Source organism: Stomoxys calcitrans, chromosome 5, assembly GCF_963082655.1.
Source record: "Stomoxys calcitrans chromosome 5, idStoCalc2.1, whole genome shotgun sequence".
Taxonomy (NCBI): Eukaryota; Metazoa; Arthropoda; class Insecta; order Diptera; family Muscidae; genus Stomoxys; species Stomoxys calcitrans.
In genome coordinates this window covers 70813429-70841006 of record NC_081556.1, presented here as the reverse complement: position 1 = coordinate 70841006, position 27578 = coordinate 70813429, and the positions used below count along the sequence as shown (strand labels likewise).

Below are 27578 nucleotides of genomic sequence, written 5' to 3'. Positions count from 1 at the left end.
ACAGTGAATTGTGTTAAGCCTCTCGACATCCGTGTTCATTACGACCCAGATCAGTCCAGATATAGATATAGCTGCCATATAAACCGATCTCTCGATTTAGGGTCTTGGACCCAGAAAAGGCGCATAGTTTGTGCGATTTCGCTAAAATTTGGAACAGTAAGCTATGTTAGGCTCCTCGACATTCCTTTTAAAATTTGGCCAAGATCGGCCCAGATTTGGATATAGCTGCCATATGGACCGATCTCTCTATTAAATGTCTTGGGCCATACTAGTAGGTGCATTTACTGTCCGATTTCGCAGAAATTTGGCATAGCGAGTTGTGTTAGGCTCCTCGACATTCCTGTTCAATTCAGCACAGATCGGTCCAGATTTGGATATAGCTGTCATATATACTGATCTCCCGATTTAAGGGTTTAGGACCATGAAAGGTGAATTTATTAACCGATTTTGCTGAAATTAGGAACTATGGGTTGCGTTACGTCCCTCGTACCGAGTATGGTTAAGATTGTTCTATATATATCGATATAACTGCCATATAGACCGATCTCTTAATTAAAGTTCTTGGGTCAATTAAAGCACCATCCACTTAGTCCAATTTTGGCGTATTCTTTCCAACATTTCGGCCGGTATCTCACGAATAAATACTTCAATGTTGTCGTCCAATGTGTCAATTGAAGCGGGCTTGTCTGTATAGACAAGAGCTTTAACATAGCCCCACAATAAATAGTCTTAAGCCGTTACATCGCACGATCTGGGCGGCCAATTGACCGGTCCTGAACATGAAAAAAACTGTTCACCGATCTCGCCTCTCAATAAGTCCATTCTTACGCGTGCTGTGTGTCATGTGGAACCGTCTTGTTGAAACCAAGCTCTTGCATATTGGGCAATAAAAAAAGTTTGATATCATCTCACGGTAGCTATTCACAGTTACGTTACGATTCGCATCATTTTTGAAGAAATACAGTCCAATGATGCCACCAGCCCATAAACCGCACCAAATTCTGGATGCATCGGTAACACTTGCAATGCTTCTGATTGATCTTTACTCCAAAATCGACAATTCTGCTTATTTACATACGCTTCAGTGGGTCGATTACACTGACCATAAAGTGGAAGAAGCGCGCGTTGAACTTTCTTAACAGAACACGCATTTTGATAAAAAAAATTCAATTATTTGCAAGCGTTGTTCGTTTGTAAGACGCTTCATGGATAAATTATAGTCCAAACTGAAGATGTTTGACAGTGAAACGAAACTTGCGTAAGCTGCTTAAACCATTGTTGCCAAAAAGATAATATTTAAAATATCACCCTTTATATGCGAGGTGGTGGGTATCCAAAGTTCGGCCCTTTTTACTATGTCATAAAGTGCACATGCGCCTGTGCTCAAAACTCTTTTACGAGTACAAACAACGTTTGCAAAAAACAGCAATAACAAAAGGATAACATCAGTGTGGGTGTGTGAGCTGAACCTTTTTTCTCATTGCCTTTCCAAAAATTTTCTCTTGAATTTTATTTCTGTTAACAAACTAGTCATAAATTAAGCAGCAGTCATTTTAAGCAAACAACAGACTTTTACGCAGTCAGACTGCTGTTCTGAAATTGCAGAGCTTCTGCTGTAATAGCTGAACTACTGCTGTAATAGCTTTTATTTATATGAGTGTATCATATCAATGAATGCTATCCGATACAAGTTTAAGCTCAGTACCGTTAAGGAACCTCCTTTTATTTCCGAGTAAGAACGGGTTGCAACAGAGCAGAAGTAGAGAAGTTTACACGGCTGATTTCCTCACAAGTGTCGCCAGCACTAGGAGGCGATAACCACCGACGAAAATTTTGTCCAATTCTCTCGCTGGGATTTGAACCCAGGCATTCAGCCTCAAAGGCGGACATGCTTTCCTCTGAATAATGGTCTAGCCATGTCTGTCCGTCCCTCGATAACCACCGCCGAAAATTTTGTTCCTAAAGGCGGACATGCTTACCTCTGAATAATGGTCTTGACATTCTAAGACGGTCTAGCCATGTCTGTCCTATCTGTCTGTCCCTCTGTGGCAATTACGATAGCGGTTGATCGAATAAAGATATCCGCTTGAAATTTTACACATATACTTATTCTGATACCAAATGTTGGGGATTATAAATGGTCGATATCGGTTCAGATTGGGATATAGCTTAGCTCCCATATACAGAAAGCCGCAATTATTGTCCGATTTTGGCTTAGCTTTTGCGTGTGTGTTTTATTAAGACTTCCATCAACCAAGTTCGTTTCCAAGACTTCAACGGCTCCTAAAAGTTAAAATGTTGGCTTAATTTGCCAGACATTAAGTACGTAAAGTGCCCATGTGTCCTTCGCCTAAGTTTTGTTTGTATACATTTTCAGCAGTATCCATGAGCGGGTTCTCACGATTCGGCCCGGCCGATCTTAGGACGTTTTTACTTGTTTTAGAATAAAATCATCATTAATTTTCTTTGATTCAATGAAATGTATCCTTGAATTGAAGAATATTACGTCTTTAAAAGATTAATGAAAATTGACTTTGGGACCAGATAACAGTGTACCTTCGTTAAAGACGCAAAATAGCTTTACAAATAGGAGCGTCTTTAAATGTTTAGTTTTTATACCCACCACCGAAGGATGGGGGTATATTCATTTTGTCATTCCGTTTGCAACACATCGAAATATTTATTTCCGACCCTATAAAGTATATATATTCTTGATCAGTGTAAAAATCTAAGACGATCTAGACATGTCCGTCCGTCTGTCTGTTGAAATCACGCTAGTCTTTTTTTGTCACAGATTCTTTTTTTGTCCATAAGCAGGTTAAGTTCGAAGATGGGACTATATCTTGATATAACCCCCATATAGACCGATTCACCGATTTAGGGTCTTAGGCCAATAAAATCCACATTTATTATCCGATTTTGCTGAAATTTGAGACAGTGAGTTCTGTTAAGCCCTTCGACATCCTTCTTTAATTTGGCTCAGATCGGTCCAGATTTTAATATAGCTACCATATAGACCGATGCTCCGATTTAGGGTCTTTGGCCCACAAAAGCCACATTTATTATCCGATTTTGCTGAAATTTGGGACGTGGAGTTGTGTTCGGCCCTTCGACATTCTTCGTCAATTTGACCGAGATCGGTTCAGATTTGGATATAGCTGCCATATAGACCGATCCTCCAATTTAGGGTCTTAAGCCCATAAAATCCACATTTATTATCCGATTTTGCTGAAATTTGACACAGTGAGTTGTGTTAGGCCCTTCGACTTCCTTCGTCAATTTGGCCCAGATGGGTCCAGATTTGGATATAGCTACCATATAGACCGATGCTCCGATTTAAGGTCTTTGGCCCATAAAAGCCACATTTATTATCCGATTTTGCTGAAATTTGGGACGTGGAGTTGTGTTCGGCCCTTCAACATTCTTCGTCAATTTGGCTCAGATTGGTCCAGATTTGGATATAGCTGCCATATAGACCGATGCTCCGATTTAGGGTCTTTGGCCCATAAAAGCCACATTTATTATCCAATTTTGCTGAAATTTGGGACGTGGAGTTGTGTTCGGCCCTTCGACATCCTTCGTCAATTTGGCCCAGATGGGTCCAGATTTGGATATAGCTACCATATAGACCGATGCTCCGATTTAGGGTCTTAGGCCCATAAAAGACACATTTATTATCCGATTTTGCTGAAATTTAGGACAATGAGTGGTGTTAGGTCCATCGACATCCTTCGTTAATTTGACTGAGATCGGTTCAGATTTGGATATAGCTGCCATATAGACCGATCCTCCAATTTAGGGTCTTAAGCCCATAAAATCCACATTTATTATCCGATTTTGCTGAAATTTGACACAGTGAGTTGTGTTAGGCCCTTCGACTTCCTTCGTCAATTTGGCCCAGATGGGTCCAGATTTGGATATAGCTACCATATAGACCGATGCTCCGATTTAAGGTCTTTGGCCCATAAAAGCCACATTTATTATCCGATTTTGCTGAAATTTGGGACGTGGAGTTGTGTTCGGCCCTTCAACATTCTTCTTCAATTTGGCTCAGGTTGGTCCAGATTTGGATATAGCTGCCATATAGACCGATGCTCCGATTTAGGGTCTTTGGCCCATAAAAGCCACATTTATTATCCGATTTTGCTTAAGTTTGGGACAGTGAGTTGTGTTCGGTCCTTCGACATTCTTCGTTAATTTGGCTCTGATCGGTCCAGATTTGGATATAGCTGCCATATAGACCGATCCTCCGATTTAGGGTCGTAGGCCCATAAAAGGCGCATTAATTGTCCGATGTTGCCGAAATTTGGGACAGTGAGTTAAGTTAAACCTTGTGACATACTTCTGATTTATGGCACAGATCGGTCCAGATTTGAATATAACTGCCATATAGACCGATCTCTCGGTTTTAGGTTTTGGGGCCATAAAAGGCGCATTTATTGTCCGATGTTGCCGCAATTTGGGACAGTGAGTTGTGTTAGGCCCTTCGACATCCTTCTTCAATTTCACTCAGATCGGTCCAGATTTGGATATAGCTGTCATATAGACCGATCTCTCGATTTAATATTATGGGCCCATAAAAGGAGCAGAGGGACAGAGAGTTAAGTTTAGCCCCTCCACATATTTCTGCAATTTGGTCTAGTTCGATCAGGATTTGCATATAGCTGTTTTAGACCGATATCTCGATTTAAAGTCTTTGACCCAAAACAGGCGCATTTATAATCCGATTAAACTGAAATTTGTTACATTGACTTATGTTAGGCTTTTCGACATCCATTTTGTGTATGATTCAGATCGGTTTACTTTTAGATATAGCTACTAAAAAGACCAATATGTTGTTATACATAATTGAACAATGACTTGTGCTTATTAGTATTTGGTCCAAATCGGATCATATTTCGTTATACATTGCTATGGACATAAAGTATGCAATTTTCACCGGATTTTGATGAAAGGTGTTTTATATACACCCGAGGTGGTGGATATCCAAAGTTCGGCCCCTTTATTTGTTTTAGGTTAAGATGATTATTGAAAAATTAATTTTTCAAAAATTAATAATTGGACAGTCATCCGTGAAGTAAAATAAGAGTCAATCAGCGATCAAAATTTAAAACGAATGATCGTGTCCGTTATTGAATAGGAACAAAAAAAGTTTGACAATTTTGATGTGTTTGTTGTTCTTAGCATTGATGATACAAACTAATCATCGGAAAAGTGGAAAGAAAGCTTCCTCTCTCTTGCTGCGCTAAGGAGAGTTAGAGGACTTATTGAGCCCTATTTCAAAACAAAAGCGTGCACTACATCGAACTTAATAGTCTATTCTTTGAAAAAAAGGCATTGAAATTGATCTCAAGCTGGAAGATGTTCGAAAAATCACGAAGCTGAAATTAAATTTAAAGATAGCATCTTTATTTTATAGTTTTGGGTTTTTGGTTCGCTTTCATTGCAAAAATCCTACGAATAAGAAAAAATCTTAAATTCTCGACAAACTTTTGTTAATGTGTACATATTGGATTCTTTGTCAATGGTTAAAGTTCAAATATGCATGCATAGATTTGGTTTGTTAAGGTCACTGATAGCATAATTTTTATCGTTGAGTGTTTTTGTCATTATTTTGAAGCTGTGTGCTAAGTATGCTCGTCCCATATATGTGCAAAGCATACAGCCGCAAAGTTCGCTTTTCGGTATATCCTCCACCTTTTGAGAGTGCACTGGAGGTGCGTTTGTGCCAAGTATGGCATTCATGGATCCTCATGTCGATATTGCTCCCCTTTTTCTTTTCTAGTTTTTCTGACATGTTAATGAGAATTTCTTTCTCTATTTTAATTTTAGGTTAAGCCATCAGATGCTAACTATTTAAAAATTTCAACACACACCAAGGCCCATGGTACCATTCAATACAAAATTGTAATGCTGAAGCAACTACCCCTGGATGAACAGATTTTTGTTCATGTAATTTCACCATCAACCATGCAAGATATTCAAGTAAGTAAATTTTTTAACATTGCTTTGTTTTAGTAAGCCTATTGAGCCGTGCAACACTAGAAATTCATATATGGGTCAAAGAGTAAAGGGTGATTTTTTTGAGGTTAGGATTTTCATGCATTAGTATTTGACAGATCACGTGGGATTTCAGACATGGTGTCAAAGAGAAAGATGCTCAGTATGCTTTGACATTTCATCATGAATAGACTTACTAACGAGCAACGCTTGCAAATCATTGAATTTTATTACCAAAATCAGTGTTCGGTTCGAAATGTGTTCAAATTTTGACAAATTTTGTTCAGCGATGAGGCTCATTTCTGGTTGAATGGCTACGTAAATAAGCAAAATTGCCGCATTTGGAGTGAAGAGCAACCAGAAGCCGTTCAAGAACTGCCCATGCATCCCGAAAAATGCACTGTTTGGTGTGGTTTGTACGCTGGTGGAATCATTGGACCGTATTTTTTCAAAGATGCTGTTGGACGCAACGTTACGGTGAATGAACACATTTCGAACCGAACACTGATTTTGGTAATAAAATTCAATGATTTGCAAGCGTTGCTCGTTAGTAAGTCTATTCATGATGAAATGTCAAAGCATACTGAGCATCTTTCTCTTTGACACCATGTCTGAAATCCCACGTGATCTGTCAAATACTAATGCATGAAAATCCTAACCTCAAAAAAATCACCCTTTATAAAATCATCAGATCATTGTCGTATTAGATTTGGTCTGAAGTTTCTAGATTTTGAAGATTCTATTCCAAGCTTAGTGACACACCAAATTAAAGCCACATAAGAGTGCGTTAAGTTATAAACCCTCCCTCATGAATTGCAATGTCATATTGTTTGGGTAATTTTTTCATTGGTAGATTAGGATGAGTTAGATTGTGTTAGATGATCGGTCCGCGGAGCAAATGTAGATCCAGATCATTACCTTGTTGCAGCAAAGGTTCCCACCCGTTTGAGTATTGCGAGAAAAGTGCCATCTGACACTGCACGGAAGCTAGACATTGAAAAGTGCAAACAAAACAGATGGCAATGGCAAATTCCACTCGACTGACCCAACTGCTTGCAAAAGCACTCTTTGCCCCGATGACATAACGGCACAGTGGCAACCCATTGACCACTCCATGTAAAATTCCGCGAAATCCGTACTTGGGTACCGGAAGCCTCCCCCAGGAAACCCATGGTACGACCAAGAGTGTCGAGATGCTGCTGAAGCAAAAAGTGCGGCATACAGAGCAACCCTACGATCAGAAGTAAGGCGAGGTATCGGGAGAAGAGGAGAGCACACTTTTCCGCACAAAGAAAAAGAAAATGGGAAGACGTGAGTGTGAGCGAATTGCGCTGTACAGGAGTAAAAGTGAAATCCGGAAATTCTACCACAGAATCGAACATCAAACCGATGGCTTTGGTACAGGCACATCCTCCTACAGAGAAAAAGAAGGAAATCTGCTAACTGATTCACATAGAGTGCTGAGTATATGGAAAGAACATTTTAGCGAGTTGCTGGCGTCCGACGTTGGCGGTGAAGAGGATACCGCAGAAGCAATCCGGGATCCGACGGGTTGCCCGCTGAAATATTTAAGACCAGAGGCAACACTTTGATAAGGCGTATGCATCAGCTTGTCTGCGCGGCTAAAAGAACGCATACCCGATGATGGGAACTTCAGCATACTATGTCCTGTACACAAGAAAGGAGACAAGACGGAATGTCTAAACTACAAAGGAAAAAATCTTATGATTATTACATCCTTGGTTGTGGGTATACCAAGTTGGGCACGGCCTTTTTAAAAAACTGTGATTGATATTTTGATTTCCGTGATTGAAGAAGTTTCAATTAAAAAATTAACTCGATCTATTAGTTTCGTGATTAAAATCAAATTTTCTTTTTTGTGTGTAAATAAAATTCAAACCAGCCGATCTTAGCACTTGTACTATTATTTTTTTTTTGTTTTCTTTTCTTTTGATTTTGTGTGAAAAAGTATATGTAAGTCAATTTACCAGCTTAAATGCAATAACTAAAATTTTATATTAAAATCTCTCTTTAAATGCGGCTCATCTCCATACCGACAAACAAAAAGTTAGTAGTAACATTCAAAATTTACATGAAAGGTTTTTAATGAATTCACCTTAACTTAAAGACAAAGGGAATGGAAAACTTGCATATTATATAACATCATAATTGTATGGATTAGTGATGAACATGCTGTAATTTTCATCCTTTTTAGATATATCAAGTGTTCGACAATAAATGTTGAAATTTCAATTTTATTTCTGTATTATGTAAAAAATCGAGTTGATTGGTTTTGTAATAGACATCTGTCTGCAAGCGGCATCTTTTCCTTAAACAATAACTTCAATTTTGTTCATAATACTGAAGAAATATACAGACGAATTTTCGGCAGTCGAAGTCGAATATTAAAATACGACAAACATAATAAAGGCCATTATCGATTTCATTCAAATTATGGTATTATAAAACTTTTTGAAATAAGGTCTCGATATGGGCACACACGAGCACTTTAAATGGAATTTAACTTAAAATTGAAACTATGTGCCTTGCGTTAAATACATGAAATTTTCTTATTGGTAGAATTTAATTGAATATGGAATTTCGTTCGGTCTGCTCAACAATTTCTCCGTTTCGAGAACGTTAATCCATCGTCCTGACACAGACCACCTCCTTTCGCGTTGGCTTTCAATAGTTTTTGTTCAAACAAAGATAACAACTTTATGAGCTGAAATTTGTTGTATACTTGTTTAATTTTTATTTTAAGTATTTAAGCTATACAGTTAATGCTGTCCCCGGGTTGTTGTTGCTAGTTATGAAGCAGGAGGACCTGCTTTTTATTCAATGTGCAAATTTGTGTATATGTGTGTCTGTACATAGTACAATAACATGCAATATCTGTCGAATCCTGTATACATACACATGCATAGATGCTCATGCATTTTCGTCGAAGTTATGTACAAGACATGCGGAGTACTTGTTTGTGTTTTTGTGCAGTAGATATGTGCAGTGTGCGTGTGTATATGCAAGTCCTTACATATACACTCTCGTATAGTATATGCATACATCGATGCAAATATCCTTTCGAAAGTTTTCATAGTTTTATCCGTATAACTCGAAAAAAGTTTATTATAAACATTTTTGTTAACAACTTTAATTTAAATTTATTTCGAACTATTTCTGCTTTCTACTCTCTAACTCTTGTTAAACTTACCATCGGACTGTGTTTCGATTCCATACAATTTCTTAAAGTGATACAGCATTTTCATGGCATCGAGCATAAACTGCAATACGACAAAGCTTTTGATACATAAAAACTGGAGAAGACGTATGTGCTTTTCCAATCAGGCTAGCATATACGAAAGCCTGAGATATGGGAAAAATTTTCAGAATCCTACGAGAAGGAGTTTTAAGTGACAGTGGTCCCAAAGGACGTCACAGTCTCAAGAAAATATGGCCCAAATTGAAAAATGAAGATATGATTTTACATTAAGGTCCAGCACAAATGTAGTTTGGTAGTGCTTTTGGTTTTCATTCGCATTCCAACGCTGAACAGAATACCGACCTGTAATTAAAATAATCAAATATTATATTTTTGATCAAAATGCTGAAGAATACTTGAGAAATTAAGATTGGGAATTACTTCCCTATCTTTTTGTGATTCTGTGAATTTAACAAGATTGAAGTACTGTGAAACATGACCATTGGCAATTACTTGAAGTAGTTAGAATTTTATCAATTACTTGTATGAAAAGCAAATTTTCTCTCTTATCATTGCTTTTTGTACGAAATGTGTAGTAGTTCTTGGTTTTGTGTGTGAATCGAAGCAACGTGTACATATCCTATGTATTTCGATTCGCACTAAACCCACAAATGGACATAGTTTTCAACCAGACCAGGCATGAATGGCAATTTCACATATTAGGATACAACGAAGCATACCAATTGTACTAGGCGCTATGGAAGATCTTCTGGAATGTTCTGTACACATGATACCGGAATAATAAACAGAAAAAATGCTTTAAAAAAAGGATTAAGCAATTTAATTTATCTTCAAATAATGATGAATTGTAGACAGGTCACAATATATATGGGCCTGAAGACTTGTAGAAATTCATAATGTTATCCACATTTTGTTTGTTTTTATACCCACCACAGCAGGAATAGGGGTAAACTCGTTTTGTCATTCCGTTTGTAACACATTGAAATATTAATTTTCGAACCTATAAAGTATATACATGCTTGGTCCTAGTACAAATCTAAGACGATCTAGCCATGTCCGTCTGGCTGTTTAAATCAAGCTACAGTCTTTAAAAACGGAGATATTGAGCTGAAACTTTGCACAGATTCCGTTTTTGTTCATAGGCAGGTTAAGTTCGAAAATGGCCACATCGGACTATATCTTGATATAGCCTCTATATGGGCCAATCTCCCGATTTAGGGGGTTTTCGCTCATAAAAGCTGTATTTATAATCCAATTTAGCTACAATTTGGCACAATGATTTGTGCTAAGATCCACGATTCCATATAGACCGAGATCCCGATTTAGTGTCTGAGGTTCATATTTGTGTTTGAAACTTCGCCTGTTTTTAAATTTTACTGACACATGGCATGTAGTCTCATTGTCTAACCGTTCCCAATCGGTTTATTCTGAAAACATGGGATCTGAACTATTGACAGAAGCTAAGGAAACCACAGGGTTCTATCATAGGCCCCCTACTTTTCTCTATGTATGTGAATGACCTTCCTCATCGATTTTTAATAAATATAAATAGATATAAATTTATCTAAGCAGCTCAGAGAAGGACGTTGATCGGAACATCCGTAGACTTAGTGACGATCTTCAATGTGTATGTAGATGGGCAAGAGCGAATGGTTTACTTCTGAATCCCCAGAAACCGAAGTATCTTGTTGTTTATAAGAATAAATGATTCTCGTTGCCAAATACTGGCATTTTTGTTCTTCTGGAGAAAATTGCCTTAGTTTCGAGTGCTAAAATTTGGGGTGTGGGATTTAACAGGTCATTAAGTTGGACAGATCATGTAAATGTAGTTGTTAGTCAAATTTTTTCAAAATGACGTGCTTTGTGACTTACTCACTCGTTTACTCCCCCTAGTATTCCAGTCCTTTTATGGTTCCTGGACTGATATACCACTGCGGCCATGAGACTTAAGGCGATGAGAGAATGGATTGAGGATGGGAGCAGCTCACACTATCGCGGTATAATCGAGTCGACGATAGGAAACCTGGACGGAAGAGAAGAGGTTTCCGATCAGATACCAGCAAGGACACTTGAGGTCGAGTACGAAGCACTGCTGGCAGCAGCCCAGTCTTGGATTGACGGAACGCTAGTATTGCCGTCTGGAAGATCATGTTACACGGATTGATCAAAGCTAGGGGACAGAGTGGGCCTGGAGGTCTACATTGTGAACGACATTTGAGGTCGAGTACGAGACACTGCTGGCAGCGGCACATTCTTGGATTGACGGAACGCTAGTATTGCCGTCTGGAAGATCATGTTGCACAGATGGATCAAAGCTAGGGGACAGAGTGGGCCTGGAGGACTACATTGAGAACCCAGGGACTGGGATCTGTTTTCGGCTGCCTGACCATAATACGGGTTCTGCAGACGGAGATCCGGACGATCAAGGAATGTGTGAGGTGGTGGGTGCTAACTCGAGGACGTCGAGTGTGAACATCTTTACCGACAGTAAAATTGCCATAAGGGCAATAACAACAAGGTTACGAGCAGTTTGGCAGTGTAAGAAGGAGATTAACGCCTCCTCTGAGGATGGCACAATCCGCATCGTTTGGGTGCCGGGCCGGAGTAAGGGGAAATAAAAGGGGAGACGATTTGGCGGTAAAGGCCAGAGAACTGCCGTCGATAAACTTGGTTAACCCGAAGCCTTTCGGGTCGATGCAGTCCGATTTAAGGGCGTGGGCGACAAACAGGACGGCGAAAATCCTATGGGGTGATGAAAGGAAGTAAGAAGGAGGTCAGTATAGCTTTTGGTGTCATAACGGGACACATAGGACTACGAGTCCACTTGTGCAAAATCGGCGTTGCAAGTGATACCATGTAGGGAAGATGATGAGACGTTGGAGCATTTCCTATGTCATTGCCCGGCTTTTGCGGTTTACAGAGTTGGAATATTCTTCCTTACGAATCAGAAGGTATCAGCAACGTACTTGCCTTCAAAAATAAACTTATATTGTTTTTTTTAGAACATTGCACAAATGTAATCAAATAACCTTTCTACATAACATATTTAATTTTGTCACATTTCTAATTAAAAATCTGCCAAGCAATTTTAATCAATTCACTTTTGGTATTTCATGAATTATTTTTTTTTCTCTATTTATTTTTAATTAAATTTTGTAACAGTAATACTAGATTAAGTTGGATATGTTTTCAACAATTGTATTTATACACTGTAATTTAATATAGCTCCCGTATAAACCGATCTCCTGATTTAAAGTCTCAGGCCAATAACAGCCGCCCATATTGCCTGATTTCTCTGAAATATAACACCGTGAGCTGCGTTCGTTTCTTCGACGTCGGTGTCGTGTATGGTTTAGACTTTATTTGGGTAAAGCCCCCATATAAATCCATCCCTCGGTTGAAGGTTGTATATCGCATTTATTCCCCGATTTTGTTGAAATAAAGTAGAGTGAGCTATGATAAACCCGTTCACATCATCCCCAAATATGTTATCTTCCGTCCTCAGGTCCGTTTTCCAAGTCAATGTACCCTATATGGAAAATTTATATTATTAAACGGCAAAGGTTTTATAAAGGCGATTTTGCGGTACATATTCGACCAAATTGAATGAAATCGAAAGATATTTTTTCAGAGTAGCGACGAATATCTATGAAAATTAATTTTCTTTACAAAAAAATCTATGAAAATGAGGAATTAATTTCCAATGAAAGAAGAAGCATAAACACAACAAATTGTTGTTGGTTTTTTCTAAAGCATTCGCACTATATGTGGAAGTATTAGTGGTAAGAGAAGCAACGGGTAGATGTGCGAGAGAAAGAGTATCACTATTTTGGTGAGGCTGTTGTGCGGTTGTGATGTGCGTGGCCCTACTTGACATATAGGTCAGACAATTTCTAAAGACTCGGCTTTGTGTTACATGTGCAATTTTGTTGTTGTTTGTATGTATGGCTATTGGGAGCCTACACAAGACAAAAAATTTTGTAACTACAGTACAGGTCGTGTGCAGCAGGTGGGACTTATTGCATTCAAACAAAGAAGTGCAACTTAAAAAGATAGCCGGTTATGAATGATTTAGCTCAGTCAAAGTAACTAATTTTGTGGCTATACTATGCACCCATGAACGAAATAGTTGCTGGACAGTTTAAACAGGTAGAGGATAGGATGCAGTATTTTGCAATAATTGATGAGCTCGTAAATTTATTTGCTGTGTTTTTTCTTAGTACTGGATAGACAAAATTGGTTATCAAAACGGCTGAACCGATTTCCTTGAATTTTTCGCAGATTATGTAGGTTGGTCTGGAAGGAAACATAGGCTATGTAATTTTTTGATATCGGGAGGGGGCGGACCCTCTCCCTTACCCCAAAAGTATTACCCAAAAATTAAAGTGAACCGATCGGGACAATATGGGATAAAAATGAGAGGTATTCAAGACTACGAATTTCATAATAAAAGTTGGGTCCAAGTACCTGGGGGCCGCCCCAGCCCCTAAACCCCTTAAAATAGGTTTATTTGACGATCGTGACAATATGGGACTCAAATGAAAGGTATTCGGGAGTAGATTACGAATACGGTCAGGAAGTAGGAATAGGCTTCCTCCACCGTTACCCCAAAAACATCACCCAAAATCAAAAGTGTACCGATAAGGACAATATGGGTATCAAATGAAAAGTATGCGGGAGTAGATAACGAATCTGGCATACAAATTCATGTCGAAGTATAGGGGGTCTCCCCATCCCCACAAAAACGCTCAAATTGGGCACATTAGCCAATCAAGGATATTTGGGACTTGTTTTGTTTGCTCCGTATAGACTGAAAAACGGGAGAACCGATTTTCTCGAAATTTTCGCATATTGTGTAGGTTGGTTTGGAAAAAAACATAGGCTATATAATTTTTCATTATCGGAAGGAGTACGGACCATCCCTCTTATGCCAAAAACCCAACCCAAAATCATAAGTGGACCGATCGGAACAATATAGGTATCAAATGAAAGGTATTGGAGAGTAGAATACGAATATGGTATTAACATTTGAGTTTGAGTACCCATCGGGCTAAATTCCCCCAAACAGACATATTGGACGTGCATTTCAATATGGGGCTCAAATGAAAGGTATTCGGGAGTAGATTTCGAATCTGGCATACAAAATCAGATCGAAGTATAGGGGTCACGCCACCCCTCGTATTTAGACCCATTATGACTATATGATACTTGGCTGAAATGATTTTCGTAAAATTTTCATAGATTGTGTACGTTTATCCGGAAGGAAACATAAGCTATATAATTTTTTGATATCGGGTGGAGGCGGACCCTCCCCCTTACCCAAAAAACACCACCCATATCCGAAAGTGGTCCGATGGACATAATAAGTGTATCAAGTAAAAGGTATTGAAGACCAGAAAACGAATATCGTATTAAAATTTGGGTCCATGAACCCCATGAAACAGATATATTCGAAGTTCATGTCAATATGGGACTCAAATGAAAAGTATTAGGCTCCTTCTTAAAATACGTCAAATGGGTTATTTGACCCATTATGACCATATGGGACTCAAATGAAAGGTATTTTAGAGTAGAAAATCAATTTGATATCCAATGTTGGATCCAAGTGTTTTGGGGTGCGCCCTAAAGCACCCCCTAAATTGAACTTAATTTCCGTTGGGAACAATGGACGAATTTGATATCTATTTTCAGTGTAAAGTGCCGGTGGCCGCCCCAGCCCCAAAAGACCCTCCAAACTCCAAACGGTTCGTATATACCGGCCATGGCAATATGGGGCTCAAATTAAAGGGATTTGGAAGTGCATCACGAATTTGATATCCATATTTGAGCCGAAATGTCTGAGGTACCATACCTCCGCTAATGAGAACATTACCCTAAGGAAGAATATTGCCACCAGGAACCGAGAAGGAGCAAATTCTCACACATCAATGAGTGCTTTCCGATTCAAATCTAAACTAAATGACAAGAGACCTTTTTTTTTATAGCCGAGTCCGAAAAGCGTCCCGCAGTGCGACACCTTTTTGGGGAAAATTTTTTAAATGACCATGCATGGCATTGTATCTCGCAAATGTCGCCAACATTAAGCGGGGATAAACACCGCTTTGTCCGATGTTCTAGCCAGGATTCGAACGCGCTCAGAGTCATAGGCTACAATGGCACGAATTCGATATCCGCATTCAGGGCGAAGTGTCCCCACCCTAAACAGATATTAGAAGGTTAAAGAAGGCGCAGCGGAGCGGGCCCGGTTCGGCTAGTTTTTTATAAGGGATGATTTAGATTTATTAGGATAATCTTCAATAATTTTGTAGACCTCTTTGTTTTCGACTGTTTTCGTTGCTCTCCATGTAATCATGAAAAAGTTTATTTTTCAAGTCTTGTCCCCACGCACTGATTTCCATTTGAAAAGTGGTGAGTTTTTGATTAAATCAAGGGTTAGGACTTCAATAATGGTACAGTTGAGCCTAATGCTTGGATATTAGGGCTTGGGCGCATACGGATTGCTAGATGATACAAACAATTTTAAAATTATCTTCGAGAGTGTGCAAGTGTTAGTTCATGTGTGCATGATTATCAGTGAGTGTGATAACCGTCGGTGTTAGTGCATTATTTCTTTGTATTTTTAGGCTTGCAGTAAGTGTATGTTTTAGTTGTGCGTAATTTTCTTTAATTTGTTCTTTATGTTCAAATATGTGAATTCAGATAAGATTTGGAATACGTACATATCGGGGAGAAAGAAAACTAGTTTAAAGAAGGGGCCCACCAACATTCTATAAGGCCTATTTGGTAGATCTGACAAAACGATTAGCCATATTGTTGCAAAATATATATTTTAATTTTGAAGTTTATTAACTGTAGTTGGTTTCAGAAACGAAAGCTACACATATTTGGAGTTTTTACATGGCAAAGAACCTCATTAATGTCCAATAACCGCTGACATTTTTTTAAGAGGGCATAACCGCTGACATTTTTTTACTAGAGCTGAAAACTGGCTCATGGTCATTATGATACGTCATTGTCTAGTTGGAGAACGTGGAAACAATCAGACGTTGACAATCAGAAAAAGTTCTATTTTAGGTTAATATCATCGTCTGAATTGACGGATACAAGGTTTCGCTGGTTCAATGATAGAAAGCAGAAGGGCTTAATAGTCTTCGTGAGTCGTTATAGATGTACGAGACCTCTAGAAGACTCAATTTAGGCTGTGGAATTTAATGGCTATTACTTAACTGAATGGAATAACCCCAATTTTGAGATGAAAGGGTGAACAATATTGGCAACGAAATTTGTTCTTAAACGGAGGTCCCTCGTCATTTAACTAAACTTGAAATGCGGACTTTTTCTTAAGAGATTTCCACTAGTTGCTCCCTACTGTGATGTTCGCGGTATATATGTACGATTGTTTAAAGAGCAACTGCATCATGCATTTGGTTGGCTATTATTTTCGATTTGTGGAGGCCCCGAAGTGCATGACATGGCAAATTTGCATGCCCGTGGTTAGTTCGATGTACACGTATACGAGTAAGGGAGTATCTCTAAATGGTAGTCCAATATCGGTATACCCCCTACTCTATGTATTCGAGTGCGTTTGTGTGCGGGTGTGAGTGTGAGTGTGGAAGTATGTTTATTATTGTTTTAATATTGTAATCTAGTGGATTAATTTAAATAGTTTTTCTATTTGAAATTTGTTTTTCATAAAGTTTTTAACTCTTTTTGCTTTTGTTTGATGGTGGTTTTTGTTGTTGTTCTTGTTGGAGATACTGTACTAGTTTTCGTGTGAACACATATCGCACACTCACAATATATCGAAAATTTAATTAAAATAAGTTCTCTTATGGAATTCATAGAAACTTTGTTCCAAGAACAGCAAAAATAACCACAAGTAAATACAGATGCGGTTAACAACTCGCACAGCTATTTAGTGTATTTTTCACTCCTCTTCAAAGGAGGGCGAAGCCCCATCCCAAAGGCTTCAACTATTAGGGAAGTTGAAATGTCATTAAGGTAACTGCTTGAATACTTTTCTTGCTTGAATCGTTGAGTAGAGCAGGTGTTTTGTTATTTCGCTCCGCAAGAATTTTCCTTTAACTCGTAATGGGTCATTATTTTTAGAAGAAACATTTAAGTCATTCAAGGATAGCTACGATAGAGAGTTATCCATTAGGCCAACAGCTGCGGTGGTGGTATCAGGCCGTAGCATGTTGTCCGCTACTGAAACCTTGACTGGTGGAGCGGCTGCTCCCGGCTCCACTAACCGACTGACGACTGGTCAGCAGGAGCTTTTGACGAAGTCACCTGGTTCGAGTCTTAAGGACAAGGACGAACCTATTCTATCTTCGCGTGCCTATGATTTGCCTAGGCCATCGGCCTTTCCCAGCAATCCAACGTGCTCTCTTTAAGAGGTAGGAATAATAGAAGACGCATCGCTCTCAAGTTGGTGAGAATGATCCTAAGACTCTCACTAATAGGCAGAGTGACTCCCTGAATGGGCTGCTGAATGGTATTCGCTGCACAGGCTACAACAAAGACTTCACATCTAGATTCCAAAACTGCACCATAGTCAGCCAAAAGGCTGCGGTCACCATGTCTAAAAGAACTATGGCGAACCACAGTAAGATGGGTCCAATATCCATTGCTAATGTCGCTAGGGACAGTTTGGTGAAGGCAGTTGTCGACAAGGGAGAGGAACAGGGCTGCATACCTAGGAATTATTGGAGTGGGATAGTCAATGGACTATCATCAGTATACTCCGATGTCCTTGCAAGATGCAGGCTGGTATCGGGGCCGATACAGACTAATTGCCTTCGGGGATCAATGCTCAAAAAATTGGTGAGATCTGGCCAGGTGCAGCACTGGATTTAGTCAAGAAGGAAGATATTCCTTCTTGACCAATGGCGCATGCTTGGATACCAAGGATTCCCTCAGATTCTGAATCGATGCTTGGATGACTAAGGAAATGTAATCCTAATCTTTCAACCACCGACTGGAAGATTATTAGATTGGATGAGGCTGATGGTGATCGGAAACATGCAGAATTCGTACTAAACTTCGGCTGTCTCGCAGACCTCAACAAGTCTGAAGGGGTTGTATCCTACGGATTCAACAAGTTGAAACTAAGGGACTATAGAAGCGGTGGGTTTGGGGAATTTGGAGACAACTCAGCAGTTGTTGGTGAACACTTCCCTGAGGAACTATCGACCACATCGCTAAAGTCTGACGGACTGCAGGAGACAGAAAATTCCCCTGCCACAATCGAGACTGGAGCAGATGGCATCGGGGGAAGGGGCCCCACAAGTTTTGTGTGGGTGGGTTATCCAGCTGGACTGGGCTCAAGTTGTGCGTTAGTGGGGGATCACGGAACTCAAAAAGTACTTAGAACGCAGCAGCTAGTGAAACATCTAAGGAGGAATCGTGCACACCGCAAGTGTCCAGTGTCCTGAGAAAGAGTGGTTCCACAGCTTTCTCACCTGCCCCTAACGAATCTTGTAAGAATGAACTGCTGGTGGAATCAGAAGACAAGGTAGCACAACATTGTTGGAAGTTCTGAATCCTTACTATGATCCGGTTTCTTTACATAAATCATCACCGTTGTAAGGCCGCTTCGGCGGCACTAAAGGTCCTCCTGATGGCAGACTGATTTGACATGGTTCTTATCCAGGAACCATGGGAGTGTGGAGGAATGTTTCGTGGACTAAGAATTCCGGGATTTAAACTACTCAAGGGTACGGGGAATAGGAGACACAGAGCCTGTATTCTTGCAAAGAGTAGTCAAAATGTGTTTCTTCTTCCGTCGATAAGCACTGAATATTTAGTAGTAGCCAGCCTTGAAATAAACAAGTCTCATCACTGGCAGGCTTCTCTATGTATGACAAACTATTAGAGATGCCGCCTTCAAACCTTAAGTTGCTGTAGGGAAGAAGAGCCTGATTGTAGGAAGTGATGCTAATGCACATCACCAGATATAAGGAAGTTCGGATGTCAACGAAAGGGGTAAGCTGCTTATTGAATATATTCTAAGTTGCAATCTGGCGATATGTAATTAAGGGGATAAACCGACCTTTATTACCAGGAACAGGCAGGAGGTACTAGATATTACCTTTGTATCGAAAGGTATAAGTTTGGGATGTGTTGGATGACCACAGCTTCTCTGATCATCGTTATATTTGTTTGATCCTTGCAGAAAATACTGCGGAAGTGGTCCCTCGGCTAAACAGAAGTAAGGCTGATTGGGATACATTTCGGCACAAATTAACAAATTAATTTAACTTTTTGGAACAAAGTATGTGATTCTGCATTTAAATACAGAGGTCCTGAGTTCAAATTATGGCTGGCAAAATATCGGGACTATCGACATTTTTTTTGTCTTCCTAGCGACACCATCGGTAAAGTTAACTTTTTTGCAAAATTAAACAAAAATTAACGATCCGATACGTTGCGCCGATAGAGGTGGCAGTTGTCATCCAATTGGGCTAAAATGTTGTATAAAGATTTCTCTCATGACTTACAACTGACTTATTAAATTTGGTTTTATTCGGTCTGTACACTGGCATTGCTTCTTTATAAATCGATCTCGATCGATTTTGCTTCTCATTTTCGTTTGAAACATGGGTGATGGGAAATTAGAGATAGTATCGATACTATCTATATTTATTGTTAGAAACATTGAAAATATTGATTGTTGCGATTATCGATAGTTTGTCATCTGTAGTTCTAATCTCGGACCAGCAAAATTATTTCATAATTTTAAATAATGCCCCACATTATTCCGGGGGTTTTTTACGGCCAAAAAAAATTTGTTTTTGTGGAGTTAATAATGCCAGAGTCAGCGAAAATTCAATTTGAGTTCAACACTAAATAACTGTTATTGAATTATGCTTACTTCCGAGCATGTTTTTGTGAACTCAAGAAATAGAAATTGTTAACATTTTAGTTGCATATATTGAACTAAAATTCTAAATTTCTTTAAATAATTCATTCACTAATAAGTTTCAGAAGAATTTTAGTCGACGACAATAATATACTTTTATCCATGTTTGGTAAAGTGCTTGCTTATTCCAGAGAAATTAGTTTAGTTTAAATTACTAACACCACCGGAGTTTTTAACTAGTTCGTCTATACTTATGAAAAGTTAGTTTTATTTGTTTAAAGGTGACAAAGTCAAAGTCAAAAAGATCGTCTAGAAAGAGAAATAAAAAGAGAATTATAAAATTATGACCTTCGCCTAAACAGGCAACAACAAAAAAAAAAGAAATAATAATAATAATTTTCTAACCTCTTACGAATTTTTAACAAACCGTGAGTATAGATCATGAACTAAAGTGTATTATGTAATCAACTCATATATAGGTTAGGTAAGAATGGCAGTCCTTTTACAAACTCACTTAGACAATTTCAAGTCCACTGTGAAACCACATTAGCGACACACCAAGGCTTCTTGCGGGAATCAAACCCACGACCCCTGCACTGGTAACCCAAGCACGCTACCAAGTCGGCTACCGGGGCGCCCATCAACTCATATATACTATAAGCATTTTCTGAGTGTAGCCATTAACAATATGTAACTGTCGAAACCGCATAAGTTTTTAGTGAAAAATCCCGCTTATGTTGAACTTGATAAGAAGAACCATTATTTTTTTGGTATTATTCAATGTAATTGAAATCGATTTTTATGTTAAACTAAAGTCGCATAAGTGAAAAAAGGCATTTATATCAGAAACTATCTGGGATTATCCAAAATTTTCGTCACCAATAAAATTTGCAAAACCTTAATTTGTCATTTCAGTAATAGTTATCTCTGACTTTTTCAAGATTGCCACTGAACATTGCACTTTTTCAACTCCAGTTTTTATACCCACCACCGAAGGATTACGTCATTCCGTTAGCAAACACATGGAAATATCCATTTCCGATCCTATGCAAATTGCAAATTTGGCCCATGAACATTCCACTAAGAAACGGGGGCGAACATACAAACCTCTGGGCTACGGTGGCCTCCGACCCCATAAAGTATATATATTCTTGATCAGCGTAAAAATCTAAGAAGATCTGGCCATGTCCGGCCGTCTGTCCGTTGAAATCACGCTACAGTCTTTAAAAATAGAGGTATCGAGCTGAAACTTTGCACAGATACATTTTTTGGCCATAAGCAGGTTAAGTTCGAAGATGGGCTACATTAGACTATCTTTTTGCAATTTGGCATAGATCGGTCCAGATTTGGATATAGTTGCCATATAGACCGATCCGCCGATTTAGAGTCTTAGGCCCATAAAAGGCGCATTTATTGTCCGATTTTGCTAAAATTTGGGACTGTGAGTTGTGTTAGGACCTTTGACATCCTTCTTAATTTAGTCCAGATCGGTCCAAATTTGGATATAGCTGTCATATAGACTGATCTCTCGATTTATGGTTTTGGGCCCATAAAAGGCTCATTTATTGTCCAATGTCGACGAAATTTGGGACAGTGAGTTAAGTAAAGGCCCTCGACATCCTCCATTAATTTGGTCAAAATCGATCCAGATTTGAATATAGCTGCCATATAAACCGATCTCTCGATTTAAGGTTTTGGGCCCATAAAAGGTAAAGGCCCTCGACATCCTCCATCAATTTGGTCAAAATCGATCCAGATTTGAATATAGCTGCCATATAGACCGATCTCTCGATTTAAGGTTTTGGGCCCATAAAAGGCGCATTTATTGTCCGATGTCGCCGAAATTTGGGACAGTGAGTTAAGTAAAGCCCCTCGACATCCTCTATCAATTTGGCCAAAATCGATCTAGATTTGAATATAGCTGCCATATAGACCGATCTCTTGATTTTAGGTTTTGGGCCAATAAGAGGCGCATTTAATGTCCGATGTCGCCGAAATTTGGGACAGGGAGTTATATCAGGCTCTTTGACAACTTTCTGCAATTTGGCTCAGATCGGTCCGTATTTGTATATATCTGCCATATAGACCGAACTCTCGATTTAAGGTTGTGGGGCCATAAAAGGCGCATTTATTGTTTGATTTCGCCGAAATTTAGGACAGTGAGTTGTGTTAGGCTCTTGGAAATTTTTTTGCAACTTGGCCCAAAATCGGTTCAGATTTGAATATAGTTGCCATATAGACCAATATCTCGCTTTAAAGTCTTGGTCCCATAAAATTCGCATTTATAATCCGATTTCACTGAAATTTGACACAGTGACTTATGTTGGGCTTTTCGATATCCGTGTCGTATTTGGTTCAAATCGGTTTATTTTTAGATACAGCTACTAAAAAGATCAAAATGTTGCTATACACAATTGAACAATGACTTGTACTTATTGGTATTTGGTCCAAATCGGAACATATTTCGATATAGCTGCTAAAGGGCATTGCTATATGCCTCTTCACCGGATTTTGACGAAAGGTGATTTACATATTTACCCGAGGTGGTGGGTATCCAAAGTTCGGTCCGTCCCGACTTAACATCTTTTTACTGATTTCATACAAAATTAGTGCTGTGACGTCAAAATTTGCTTTTTATTATGTTTTATCGCCTAGCTGAAAAGGATTTGCACTTATCCGAACCATGCTTAACTCAAAATTACGGATAAGTGAAACAAAATAGGCGCATTTTTACCGTTTAACTTATCCGGTTTCAACTGTGTTGTGAAAAAGATTTAAAAGTGGTAGAGTGTGCTAATAACGTGGCTATCGCGTTTACGGAAAAGTTTGTAAGCATTCGTAGACATATAGTGTAGCATTCTATTAAATTGGTGTAATCTTCAAAGTTTAGCTCTCACTTTTTACCAAATGCCATCGCTGATGGGTCAGTTTCTGAAGCAGTAGCGCCCACAAATTTCCGAGAACAAATTGGTAATATCTTATCCATTTCACACATTCAGAAAGAAGGATTTTGAAAAATTTTCGGTTTGGAAAGGAGAGGGTTGGAACCAAGTTTATGCTCAATGATAAGCCATGTCCGCCATACGGACTTGGCTTTAGTACCTCACAAAAGTGGCATAGTACCTCTCAAAAGTCGCCAGCATTAGGAGGGGATAACCACCGCAATTTTTTTCTAACGGTCTCGCCAGACGTTCAGCTTCATAGGCGGTGATGCTAACCTGTGCGCTACGTTGGCTTCCAATTCGTGTCAGTTTATCTGTATTTCATATTGTATTGAATCAGAAAATTTCCGTTGGGTTTGACTGATTTTAAAAGATATCGATAAAATTGCTGTCATTTTGTAAACATAGGCTTCTTGTTTGGCCTTTTTAGATCAAACTTTTTAGTCACCCTTTGTATCTGTTTTAATGCAAGTTATTAATTTTTGGAGCTTTGCTTGCAAGCTATCCTAATTAGGCCACTTAACTCCCAATTCATCAAAAGTCCCCCACCTGTCAGGTGTTATTAAATTTCAAAATATCTGAAATTGGTCTTTGTCGCATGTACGTGATAATTTTTGAAATCTGTTGCAATGAAAATATTGCTGTGAGTGTGTTTCTTGGAAATCCTCAAACTGACTGTGCGACAATATTTTTTGCTAAATATTGCAATTACCATACAAAAAGGATTCAATTTAAATTTAATTGGAACATGATCGATAGACAAGGGAGATAGCTGCAGGAAGGACACAGACAAAACGCATAACTTGTGACGCACCACTACTTGCCTATCGGAGATATGGTTGTTGGCTTGTGCTATAAATTGAACTCTTCATTTTTTTTCCTGCTCTTGCTTTTTATTCCTCTTTCTTTCCTTTGAGTTCAAGGAAATATGGTAGCAAATTTCTCAGTCACAAAACGAAAGATACTCGTTCGTTTCGTCTTTCCTAACGATTGCTGACCATTTTCCAAATCTATGAAGTGCAATGGAATGAAATGTAATTGCAAAGACTTTCCCGGCACAGGGACGAATTGAGATGGAAGACCAACAAAGGGAACTTTATTATGAAAAGACAATCAAAGGATTTCACTGATTCGAACAAAATATGTCCCTGAACGACATTTGCTGCATGCAACCAAGACCAACCAACAGAAGCGACAGTAGCAACCTTAATGTCCTGCTACAAGAACATGCTGAAGAGGGCAAAGAGAAGGAGTAATGTTGCTGCTGTTGCAGTAACTGCAGTGACCACGGATAGCTACTGGTGCTATAATGGCATAAATCCATTTTATTCACATTTTGTTTGTCCACCGACCATGTTCCGGCAACATCTCATCAATATTGTGTAATTTGGTTTGTTTTTGTTTCGCTCAGTTACAACAACAGCATCCATTGTTACAATAACCACCAAAAAGGGTTGCGAAACAAATGCTAAGTTCGGTCGAGGCGAATCTTATATACCCTCCAGCTTGGATTGCCTTTGTCAAGTTATTTGCCCGGTATCTCTTTATAGGTGAAGAATTGCTATGCCATAGGAGCTATATCTGGTTAAGGACCGATTCGGGAAATACTTGGTTTGGATGCTGGAAACCGCACTGTCAGTCAAATCTGATATGAATTTCGCCCTATAGGGCCACAAGAAGTAAAATCAGGTCAGTCTACATGGGAGCTGTATCATGTTTTTGATCGATTCAGACCATACTTAACACAAGTTGTGGGTCATAGGAGAAGTTATTGTGCTCAATTTCAGTCAAATTGGTTAAGAATTGCGCCCTATTGGAGCTAAATAATTATATATGGTAGGTAAGCAAATGTAAATTAGCCCAAGAAGATTTTTCAAACAGGGGCAAACTTGTCACATATCAATGAGTGATGTCCGATTCAAGTTTAAGCTCAATCATAAGGGGCCTCCTTTTTATAGCCGAGTCCGAACGGCATGCCGCAGAGCGACACCTCTTTGGAAAGAAGTTTTACATGGCATAGTACCTCACAAATGTCGCCAGCATTAGGAGGGGAAAACCATCGCTGACAATTTTTTTCTGATGGTCTCGCCAGAATTCGAACCCAAGCGTTAAGCGTCAAATGCTGACATGCTAACCTCTTCGCTACTGTGGCTGCATATGGTAGGTATATCAGGTTTTAAACCGATTTAGGTCATATGTGGCACATATGTTGAATGTCATAGTACAAAATTTAAGCCAAATCGGATAAGTATTGCGCTCTCCAATGGTTCAAGAAGTTTAACCGGAAGATCGGTTTTTATGGGAGATATATCAAAAATGGACCGATATGGGCCATTCACAATCACAACCGATCTGCAGTGATAGGAGGTATTTGTGCAAAATTTCAAGCACCTAGCTTCACTCCTGGCCATCAAGAACATATATACTTCCTGGGGTCTTTGACCAATATTTCGATGTGTTATAAACGAAATGACGAAGTTAGTATTCCCCCATTCCTATGGTGGAGGGTATACAAATTCGATTAACGAAGTTAACCGCATTCTGAGCTGAGATGGGAAGTAGCGGAGACGGTTTTCGTTACCTCGACGGCAGGTATTGCCATTGTGATTTTTGTGTGATTCAATACAGTTCCACCCTTGACATATATTTATTTTCAGGTACTTTTTTTCTTGGTAACTTTGTTTTCAGAAAGGAATGATGTGTTGGTAAATTTATTCTACTAGCAGTAGCTTATTGTAGACAACTATCAAAAGTTGCGATGAATAACAGCAAATATTTAAAAAAGTCTAAGTCGGTAGTTAGTACCTGTTTTTTTAAAAACATCCATTTTTTCATTCCGTTACTAAGACGATCTAGCGATATCCGTATGTCCGTATACAGTTTTTAAAATGGAAGATTTTGAAATTTGTACAGATAACTTCTTTTTTACTATGAGAAGATTAACTTCGAAGATGGTCTATATCGTCCTATGTCTTGATATGGCCCCAATAAAGACCACTTATTATCCAACTTTGCTGAAAACTTCTACAAATATTGCATTATGCCCCTCGACATCATATCCGAGCATGGTCGACATCCGACTATATGTGTATGTGTGTATGTATATATCAATCTTTCGATTTTTGCACTTGGGTCGATAAAAAATACATTTATTATCCGATTTCGCGGATATTTGGCACAATCACTTGTGTTTGACCACTGAAATTCATTGCACAATATGGTTCAGGTTGGACCATATTTGGCCGATCTCCCAATTATTTGGAACAATGTGTGGGCCCTTGGCGTTCGTGGAAAACATTATCCTTATATCCTAAAATCTTGGGTCCATTAAAGGCTCATGAACTATTTGATTTCACTGACGCCGGTGGTGGTGCGTATCCAAAGTTCGGCCCGACCGAACTTAATGCGTTTTTACTTGTTTTGTTTTTTTCTTTTGAGAAAAATTATTTTGTTCTTTTGTTTACCTCCACCATAGGATATTGGTATACAAATTTCGCCATTCCGTTTGTAATCTTTAGAAACATTCGTCTAAGGCCCTCATAACGTATATGTTTTCTTCTTCGTCATGACATTTTAAGTCCGTCCGTTTGAAATTTTTCGCAAATACTTCTTATTAATGTGGGTCAGTTGGGACTTAAATGGGCCAAATCGTTCCATGTTTACATATAGCTCCCGTTTATATGATGTCCTGGTTATAATTATTGAACCTCTAGAGATCGCAATTCCTATCCAAGTTTGAGGAAATTTTGCAAAATGACTTCTCCTATAACTTCCAAAATGAGTGCCAAATATGTTCTGAATCGGTACAAACTCTGATATAACTTCAATAAAAACTGATCTCCCGTTTTTACTTTCTGAGCTTCTAGATGGCTCATTTCTTATCTCATTGTGGATGAAATTTTGCACAATGACTTCTACTATGTTCGCCAACAATTAAACCAAGTATTATCCGAATCACTCCATAACCTGATTCAGTTCCCATATCATAGCAAACAGAATGACAAATCTAGTCATTCCGTTTGTAACACCTCGGAATAGTGATCTGGGACCCTATAAAATATATACATTCTTGACATTTTGAATCGATCTAGCAATGTCCGTCCGTCAGTCGAAATCACGATATGTTCCAACAAATAAAGATTTCCGCTTGAAATTTTGCACACATACTTCTTATTAGTGATTGACGAGGTCGTTGGGGATTGCAAATGGGCCATATTGGTTCTGATTTGGATATAGCTCCCATATAAACAGATCTCCCGATTTACCATCTTGAGCACCTGAAAGCCACAATTTTCGCTGGAATTTTGCACGTAATGTTTTGTTATGACTTCAAATAACCGTTCTAAGTGCGGTTCAAATCGGTCTATATCCTGATATAGCTCCCATAAAATTGATCTCCCGATTTGACATATTGAGCCCCTGGAAGCCGAAATTTTGTAGATTTGGCTGAAACTTTGCGCGAAGTATTTTGTTATGGCTTGCAACAACTGATGAGAAAGGTTCAAATCTGCCAATAACATGATATAGTTCCAATATAAACCGATCTCCCAAT

The 27578-nt window shown here is 38.8% G+C and overlaps 1 protein-coding gene across 4 annotated transcripts in view; it reads left to right on the top strand.

Annotated features, from left to right (window-relative positions):
* Positions 1–27578, top strand: part of LOC106089124 (nuclear pore membrane glycoprotein 210) — a 363893-nt gene that overhangs the window by 192322 nt on the left and 143993 nt on the right. For all 4 annotated transcript variants that reach the window (XR_001221554.2, XR_001221552.2, XR_001221555.2 and 1 more), the window contains exon 21: positions 5833–5985. Coding sequence is in view for 1 of the 4 variants with exons in the window: in XM_013254900.2 (XP_013110354.2) it covers positions 5833–5985 (153 nt within the window). In the remaining 3 variants the exon portion in view is untranslated. The remainder of the gene's footprint in view (positions 1–5832; positions 5986–27578) is intronic.